Source organism: Leptonychotes weddellii, chromosome 4 (genome assembly GCF_054177405.1).
Source record: "Leptonychotes weddellii isolate Sample4059 chromosome 4, ASM5417740v2, whole genome shotgun sequence".
NCBI classification, from domain to species: Eukaryota; Metazoa; Chordata; class Mammalia; order Carnivora; family Phocidae; genus Leptonychotes; species Leptonychotes weddellii.
Window position 1 is genome coordinate 88529858 of NC_138372.1, and position 9939 is coordinate 88539796.

At 39.6% G+C, this 9939-nt stretch overlaps 1 protein-coding gene across 1 annotated transcript in view; it reads left to right on the forward strand.

The window, feature by feature from the left end:
- The first annotated feature begins 8565 nt into the window (after positions 1-8565).
- Positions 8566-9939, forward strand: part of LOC102745610 (synaptonemal complex protein 1) — an 86065-nt gene continuing 84691 nt past the window's right edge. The window contains exons 1-2 of the mRNA XM_081817110.1: positions 8566-8706; positions 9214-9398. Coding sequence (XP_081673236.1) covers positions 8566-8706; positions 9214-9398 — 326 coding nt within the window. The remainder of the gene's footprint in view (positions 8707-9213; positions 9399-9939) is intronic.

A 9939-nucleotide genomic window follows, 5' to 3' on the forward strand; every position in this document is an offset into this window, starting at 1 on the left:
CATGGTAAAAAAGCCATGGATTCTATGTGCAGTATTCCCCTAGCGCTGGAGTTCTGCCGTTCTCATTGATCGGTAAACTTGGTCTTGGCCTGCTGTTCTTGCTGATTTTCTGGGGGAGGGGCCTGTTGCCTTGGTTCCCAAATGTCTTTGCCGGAAGCGGAATTGCCCTGCCGTTGCCAGTCCTGGCTAAGTAATCTGCTCGGGTTTGCTCTCGGGAGCTTTTGTTCCCTGCAAGCTTTCCGTACAGCTTTGGAGGCCGAGAGTGAAAATGGTGGCCTCCCAATCTCCGCCCCGTAGAAGCTGAGAATTCGGGGCCCCACTCCTCAGTGCGCCCCCAGAGAAAAGCAGTCACTCACTCCTGTCTCCCCGGTCTCCGGCTGCACTCCGTGCTTACCCGGCCTGTGACCGCGCGTTTCCATCTCTGACACCCGACCCCGTCTGGAGTCTCCAAACCCAGCAGATCCCTGCAGTGCGCTCTCGCGCTGCTCCTCCCGGGGGAGGAAGGTGAGTTTCCCTGGATCTGCCACTTATTGGGTCCCTGCTGGAGGAGCAGTGGCCAGACTGTGCCGCGGATCATGGTTTATGACAACCCTGAGCTGAGAGCCCGCGCCTGGGCTCTGTCTCTGCAGCCGGCTTCCCAGCTCCAATCCCTGGGAGCTCTGCCGCACTCAGGCACCCCCAGTCTTTCTGTGACCCCGAGGGTCCTGAGACCACACTATCCCGCGAGGGTTTCACCCCTTGCTTAGCCACCGGAGCGACGTCCCTCAGTGGAGCAGACTTTTAAAAGTTCCGATTTTGTGCTCCTCGCCTCTATCACTTGCCAGAAGCTGCCGACGGATGCCCCTCCCCTGCCGTCTATCCTCCCGAATATCGCCTCGGATTCACTTCTCCGCACGTCCTACCTTCCAGAAAGTGGTCGCTTTTCTGTTCAGAGAGTTGTTGCTATTCTTTTCTTCGATCTGCTGTTGAGTTCGTAGGTGTTCAGAATGGTTTGATCCTTATCCAGCTGAATTCCTGAGACCAGACGAAATCCAGGTCTCCTACTCCTCCGCCATCTTACTCCGCCCCCCAACATTTTTTTTAAAGAATTTATCTGTATCTTTTAGGTTGTCCAATTTGTTGGCATATAATTTTTCATAATATTCTCTTATAATCTATTGTATTTCATGGTGTTAGTTGTTATTTCTATTCTTTCATTTCTGATTTTATTTATTTGAGTCCTCTATCTTTTTTTCTTGAGTCTGGCTAAAGGTTTGTCAATTTCATATCTTTTCAAAAAACTGGCTGTTGATTTCATTGACATTTCTATTGTTTTTTTTAAGGCTCTATTTCATTATTTCTGCTTTAATCTTTATTATATCCATCCTTCTACTGGCTGTGGGCTTTGTACTTTCTTTCTAGCTCCTTTAGGTGTTAGGTTAGGTTGTTTATTTGAGTTTTTTTTAAAGATTTATTTATTTTAGAAAGAGAGAGTGCAATGGGGGTAAGGGCAGAGGGAGAGGGAAAGAGAGAATCCTAAGTAGACTCTATGCTGAGAGTGGAGCCCAGCGCTGGGCTCAGTCCCACGACCCTGAGATCATTATTTGAGCTGAAACCAAGAGTTGGATGCTCAACTGACTGAGCCACCCAGGCACCCTGATTTTTGTTTGTTTGTTTGTTTCTTGAGGTAGGCCTGTATTGCTATAAACTTCCCTCATAGAACTGCTTTTGTCCCAAAGATTATGGATTGTTGTGTTTTCTTTTTTTTTAAATTTATCTTCGATTAGCCAACATCATTAGTTTCAGATGTAGAGTTCAGTGATTCATCACTTGCATAGAACACCCAGTGCTCATCATATGTCTTCCTTAATGTCCGTCACCTAGTTACCCCATCCTTCCACCCACCTCCCCTCCATCAACTCTCAGTTTCTTCCTCATAGTTATGAGTCTCTCATGGTTTGTCTCCCTCTCTGATTTCTTCCCATTCCGTTTTTCCCTCCCTTCCCTTAGGATCCTCTGCACTGTTTCTTATATTCCTCATATGAGTGAATTCATATGATAATTGTCTTTCTCTGATTGACTTATTGCACTCAGCATAATACCTTCCAGTTCCATCCATGTTGATGTAAATGGTAAGATTTCATCCTTTCTGATGGCTGAGTAATATTCCATTGTGTGTGTGTGTGTGTGTGTGTATATATATATATATACCACATCTTCTTTATCCACTCATCTGTCCATGGATATCTTGGCTCTTTGCACAGTTTGGCTATTGTGGACATTGCTGCTATAAACATTGGGGTGCAGGTGCCCCTTCGGATCACTACATTTGTGTCCTTGGGGTAAATACCTAGTAGTGCAATTTGTGGGTCATAGAGTAGCTCTATTTTAGCTTCTTGAGGAACCTCCATACTATTTTCCAGAATGGCTGCACCAGCTTGTATTCCCACCAAGAGGGTTCCCCGTTCTCCACATCCTCACAAACATTTGTTGTTTCCTGACTTGTTAATTTTATTCATTCTGAATGGTATCTCATTGTGGTTTTAATTTGTATTTCCTTGATGCCAAGTGATATAGAGCGTTTTTTCATGTGTCTGTTGGCCATTTGTATGTCTTCTCTGAATAAGTATCTGTTTATGTCTTCTGCCCATTTCTTGACTGGATTATTTGTTTTTTGGGTGTTGAGTTTGGTAAGTTCTTTGTAGATCTTGGCTACTAGCCCTTTATATGATATGTCATTCGCAAATATTTTCTCCCATCCATAGGTTGCCTTTTCGTTTTGTTGACTGTTTCCTTTGCTGTGCAAAAGCTTTTTATCTTGATGAAGTCCCAATAGTTCATTTTTGCTTTTGTTTCCCTTGCTTTTGAAGATGTGTCTAGGAAGAATTTGTTGCAGCTGAGATCAAAGAGGTTGCTGCCTATGTTCTCTTCTAGGATTTTGATGGATTCCTGTCTCACCTTTAGGTCTTTCATCCATTTTGAGTTTATCTTTGTGTATGGTGTAAGAAAATTGTCCAGGGGTGTCTGGGTGGCTCAGTTGGTTAAGTGACTGCCTTCAGCTCAGGTCATGATCCTGGAGTCCCTGGATCGAGTCCCACATTGGGCTCCCTGCTTGGCGGGGAGTCTGCTTCTCCCTCTGACCCTCCCCCCTCTCATGTGCTCTCTCTCATTCTCTCTCTCTCAAATAAATAAATAAAATCTTTAAAAAAAAAAGAAAATGGTCCAGTTTCATTTTTCTGTATGTGGCTGTCCAATTTTCCCAGCACCATTTGTTGAAGGGCACTGACACTAAAATAGACACATAGACCAATGGAACAGAATAGAGAACCCAGAAATGAACCCTCAACTCTATGGTCAACTAATCTTTGACAAAGCAGGAAAGAACATCCAATGGAAAAAAGACAGTCTTTTTTCCATTAGTTTTTGGTGTAGTGTTCAACGATTCATTAGTTGCATATAACTTCCAGTGCTCATCACAACAGGTGCCCTCCTGGCTACCCCATCACCCCTCCCCCCCCTTCTGTAACCCTCAGCTTGTTTCCCAGAGTTCGGAGTCTCTCATGGTTTCTGTTCCTTTCTGGTCTATGTTACTTTTGGGCTCTCTCTTTGCTTTACAGAATCCCCTTTAATATTTCTCATAGGGCTGGTTTAGTGATCACAAATTTTTTTTAGTTTCTGTTTGTCCTAGAAGCTCTTTTATCTCTCCTTCCATTCTGAATGACAGCCTTGGCTGCATGTTTTTCTCATTTAATACCCTGAATATATCATGCCAGTCCTTTCTGGCCTTCCAGTTCTCTGTGAATAGGTCTGCTGCCAGTCTAATATTTCTACAATTGTAGGGTAACTACCTCTTGTCTCTAACTGGTTTCAGGATTTTCTCTTAAACTCTGAAATTTGCAAGCTTCACTGTTATATGTCGGGGTGTTGATCTATTTTTATTGATTTTGATGGGGGTTCTCTGTGCCTCCTGGACTTGAATGCCTGTTTCCTTCCCTGAATTAGGGAAGTTCTTAGCTATGATTTGCTCACATATATTTTCTGTCACTTTCTTTTTCCTCTTCCACTGGGACTCCAATTAGTCTGATATTGTTTTACTTTATGGTATCACTGATTTCTAGAAGCCTCCCCTCATTATCCAGTCGTTGTTTTTCTTTCTTTTCCTCAGCTTCCTTACTTTCCATTATTTTGTTTTCTATGTCACTGACTCTTCTGCGTAGCTGTTAGAGCATCCATTTTAGACTGCATCTCAGTTAAAGCATTTTTAATTTTGGCCTGATTAGATTTTTATTTCTGCACTGAGGGATTCTCTAGTGTCTTTTATGCTTTTTTCAACCCTGGCTAGTATCTTCATAATCGTTATTCTGAATTCTAGGTACAGTATCTTATATCCATGTTGATTAAACCTATGGGAGAGGGTATTATCTCTGGTTCTTTCTTTTGTTATGAATTTCTCTTTCTAGTCATTTTGTCCAAAAAAGAATAGAGGAATGAGAGAACAAAATAAAAAATATCACCACAACCCCAGAGAAATATACAGTAGACAAATCAGAAGAGATCAGAAACCAAAAAAGAAAAAGGAAAAAAGAATATAATCTAACAGGTGGACAGAACAGGATGATACACTTGGTCCTGGGTGCATTTTGGTCTGTTAGAAGACACTAGATCCCAAAATTGTAAAGAAAGAAAAACTTGTGTGTGTATATATATATACAAAAATAAAATTGGATACGGTGAAAGAAGCCAAAAATGAATATATTTATAAAATATAAATGTAAAAATGAAAATTAAAAAAATACTTAAAAAGAGTTGATAAAATAAACTAGTTGAAAAGGAAAAACAGAAAAAAAAAATTTAAACTGAAAGACTAAGGAATCATGAGAAAAAAACCTCAGATTCTATATACTATTTTCCCCTTGTGCTGGAGTTTTTCAGTTTTGTGTGATCTGTAAACTTGGTATTAGCCTGATGTTCCTGCTGGCCTTCTGGGGGAAGGGCCTGTTGCACTGATTCTCAGGTGTCTGTGCCTGGGCAGAGTTGCACTGTCCTTGCCAGGAGGTGGGGCTCAGGGTAAGCTGCTGCTTCATGTTGCTCTATGTGGCTTTTGTTCCCTGAAGGCTTCCTGTGCCACTTTAGAGGATGAAAGTAAAAATGGCAGCATCCTGATCTCCAGCCCTGGAGCTGAAAGATCCTGACCCCCGACCCTCACTCTGCACCCTCAGGGAAAAGCAATCACTTTTGTGTGGGGCCAAACTCTGCAGACTCCTGCAGCGCGCACCCCAGTCGCTCCTCCCTGGGGGGAAGGAGGAGGGTCTCCCTGTGGTTCTGCTGCTTGCTGGGTCTCCCTGCTTGGAGAGTGGTCACCCACTTGTGCTGGGGTTTGTGGTTTATGGCAGCACTGAGCTGAGAGCCCACTCCTGGGCTCACTGATTGTAGCCAGCTTCCTGCTCCAATGCTTGGGAACTCTGCTGCACTCAGGCACCCCTGCTCTTTTTGTGACCCTGGGGATTCTGAGACCACACTGTCCCACCTAGAATTCTGCCCTGCTTCACCACCTGAGCACCTTTCAGGCAGGGTTGTCCCTCACCATAGCAGACTTCTAAGAGTTCCGATTTTGTGCCCTGCTGTTATATCACTTTCTGGTAATCAGATTACGGAGACTCCCAACCCCCACAGTTTATCTTCCGATATAGCCCTACAGATTGACTTCTCTGTACCTCCTACCTTTCAAAAAGTTGCTTTTTTATTTGTAGAATTACAGTGATTCTTTTCTTAGATCTCAGGTTGAATTCACGGGTGTTCAGAATGATTTGATAGATATTTCGCTGAAGTCAAGGGACCAGATGAAACAAAGGTTCCCTACTCTTCTGCCATCTTCCCTCAACTTCCTGGACTGTTGTGTTTTCATTTTCATTATGTATTTTTTGATTTACTCTTTGATTTCTTTGTTTTTTTTCCCTTTGATTTCTTTATTAATCAATTTGTTTTTTGGTAGCATGTAGTTTATTAGTTTCACTGTTTTTGTGTTCTTTCCAGATGTTTTTCCTTGTAATTGCTAGTTTCATATCATTGTGTTCAGAAAAGATGATTGATATGATTTCAATCTTCTTAAATTTATTGAAAATTATTTTGTGGCCTACCATGTGATCTGTCCTGGAGAATGTTCCATGTGCACTTGAAAAGAATGTGAACTCTGCTGTTTTTGGATGGAATGTTCTGTGTATGCCTGTTAGGTACACTGATCTAATATTCATTCAAAGCCACTGTTTCCTCATTGATTTTCTGTCTGGATGATCTCTCCACTGATGTAAGTGAGGTGTTAAGGCCCCTAATGTTATATTACTGTCAGTTTCTACCTTTATGTCTGTTAATCTTTGCTTTTTGTATTTAGGTTCTCTTATGTTGGGTGTGCAGAAATTTTCAATTATTATATCGTCATGTTAAATTGATCCCTTTATTATTTATTGTCCTTTTTTTCTTTTGAATTCTCCAAATTTTTATTTAAATTCAAGTTAAGATGAAGTGTAATATTAGTTTGAGGTGTAGAATTTAGTGCTTCATCACATATAACACCCAGTGCTCATCACAAGTGTCCTTCTTTGTTTTTTTGCAATAGTCTTTGTTTTGAAATCTCTTTTGTCTGATGTATGTATTGCTACCCAGGCTTTATTTTTATTTTTATTTTTTCACTTCCATTTGCATGATACATTCTTCCATCCCTTTACTTTTAGTCTGTATGTGTCTTTAGGTCTGAAGTTAGTCTCTTATAGGGAGCATATAGATGAATCTTGTTTTTTTATTTTTTTATTTTTTAAAAAAATTTTATTTATTTTAGTGAGAGAGAGCACGAGCAGGGGGAGGAGCAGGGTGGGGGAGGAAGGGGGGATCTCAAGCAGACTCCTGGCTGAGAGTCTGGAGCTCAGTGGTAGAGCATTTGACAGTAGAAGTGGACTACTTACCCTTTCATTTCTACACAGATTTTCAGAATGGAATTTTTAAAAATATAAACCTGAAACATCATTTTGTTGCTTAACATCTTCATCATTTTTCATGGTCTTTATGACTTATGAACCATATACTTTTAGCAAGTCATAGAAATCCTGTTATGATCTTGTCCTTATTATCTTTCCAGTCATATCTGCTTTGATTCCTCCCTCATACTTTAAGTTTCATGCTATTGAAATATATTTCTTTTAGACCCCAGAATGTCATCTTGTCTCCTCCATTTTTGTCTTTGTACATGCTCTTTCACCTGTGATATTCTTTTTCTCTCCCAACTCCCACTTACTCTTGTTAATTCTTACTGGCTTTCAAATGTTTGAACTGAGCTGACACTTTCTGGAAGGCTTCCTTGAACTCTCCCTCTCTATGTCTGTCTCTCCTTACCTCTGACTTCTATTGACCCTTTTTGGTTTGGGTGCCCCTCTCTATATTTCCAGAATTTCTGAGTAAGTGCCCATCATCACTTATCATTGATTATTTGTCTGTTAGCCCAATTACATTGTAAATACCATGAATTTTAAGAACCAATTTCTAGTATACACCATCATTATCATTGTCATAATAATCTTTAACATTTATTGACTATATGCTAGACACTGTCATTAAACATTTTAAGTTGCATTATCTTGTTTGATCCTAACAGCAATCCTTCAAGATATGAATAGCTATCATTATTCTCTTTTTCCAGTTGAGAAAAGTGAAGACTGGTTAAGTATCATGCCCAAGGTTAGGTAGCTAGTAAGAGGACATAGAATAATTTTAACCCAGGAAAGAGAGCATGAACTTCTTTTTTTGTCCTACTGTTTTTATGATGTTTAAAAGTGAATGCACATATACACATAAAGCACATAGACTAGTACCTAACACTTAGTATTTAATAAATTAGCTATAGAGTCAAAAGCTTTTTTTCATAATATTTCAGCATATGAATATAATATTTTAATTATTTAAAGACTTATTTGAGAAAGAGAGAGGGAGAGAGAAAATGAGCAGGAGGGGCAAAGGGAGAGGGAGAGAGAATCTCAAGCAGACTCTGCGCTGGGTGTGGAGCCCAATGCTAGGCTTGATCTCACAAGTCTGAGATCATGATTTAGAAAAATCTGAAACTCAAGATGGGCAATGATGAAAATAAAATCTGGAATAATTTCACCATTAGGAGATAAATTACTTGTAATATTTTTTTGTGTGTATTGTTTCCTTTCACATGCACTATTTATATAAATATCATTTAAACTTGCCCTTTTTATTATGTGATGTTTTGTGAATAAATATCCAAATTAGTGAATAATAAAGTCTATCATCATTTATAGTGGCTACATGGTATGCCATTGTGTGTATGTACCATTGTAATTTAATTTATCTCCTGTTGAATATTTCGATTGTTTCCAATGTTTAGCTATTATTAAAAATGTACCAAAAATCCTCATATATTCACTGTTGAGTGCTGGGGAGATAATAATCTTGAAAAGTCAATAAAAGTAGATGATAACCAATATCAGTGCATCTATATTTGCATAATTATACTTCATTTTAGAGTATCTCATGGAGGAAAAAAAGTAATTGTAACAAATAATTTGCTTTCTTGGTATGTATTTTTTATTAAGTACTACCAATCTACAACTCTCCTTTTTAGAATTACAGAATGAAAACTTAAAAGAATCAAATGAGAAGCAGGATCATTTGACATCAGAACTAGAAGATATTAAAATGTCTTTGCAAAGAAGTGTGGTATGATATAAAAACAGATTAGTGTGTGATAAGCCTTACATTATGAATCAAGAGATATTTACTGAATGCTAATGCTATGTACAAGGACCCAGAACTTCAAATAGAGAAGATAAAATCCCAGTCTACAAAATGCTTATAGTTTAATTAAAAACATTGGATAAAAACATGTCAAAAGTATAATTAAAATACAAGATCATGCTAGGTACTAACAGAGATTCAGGCAAAAATTGCTACAGTAGTTCTAAAAATTGAAAGAACACGTTGGGCAAGGAAGACTCCATTGGGAGGTTGGGACTATAGATTGGCTTTGGGAGAATGGTGAATTGAGATAGGAGTATTGAATGGGCATTCTGGATTGGCTAGGGGGTGGGGTTGGGGAGGTCGGGTGATAGAATAAGGAGGGACAGAGAGACAGCAAATTACAGAAGCAGATAAGTTGTGTTTTTTTTTTTTTTTTTCTTAAGACCCTTGGATTATAGCATTTGTTTTGTACTTTATTTCATTTAGAGTACTCGGAAGGCTTTAGAGGAAGATTTACAGGTAGCAACAAAAAAAATCTATGAGCTCACTGCAGAAAAAGAAGCTCAAATGGAAGAATTTAATAAAGCTAAAACTGCTCATTCTTTTGTGGTTACTGAACTTAAAACTTCTATCTGCAACTTGAAAGAATTATTGACAACAGAACAGCAAAGGTAAAAATATTTTTTATTTATCTGAATAAAAACAACTTATTTGCAGTATTCATTGTATTTTCTCTTCATTGTATTTTTCTCTTCAACCAAGTCCCTCTCGCTTTTTTTAAAGATTTTATTTGAGAGAGAGAGTGAGCTTGAGTGGGGAGAGGGGTAGAGGGAGAGGGAGAAACAGACTCCTTGCAGAGCAGGAAGCCCAAAATGGGGCTCGATCCCAGGACCCTGAGATCATGACCTGAGCTGAAGGCAGACGCTTAACCGACTGAGCCACCCAGGCGACCCCCAAGTCTCTCTTTTTTTTTTATTATGTTATGTTAATTACCATACATTACATCATTAGTTTTTGATGTAGTGTTCCATGATTCATTGTTTGCGTATAACACCCAGTGCTCCATTCAATACCTGCCCTCTTTAATGCCCATCACTAGGCTAACCCATCCTCCCACCCCCCCCCCTCTAGAACCCTCAGTTTGTTTCTTAGAGTCCATAGTCTCTCATGGTTCATCTCCCCCTCCGATTCCCCCCTTCATTTTTCCCTTCC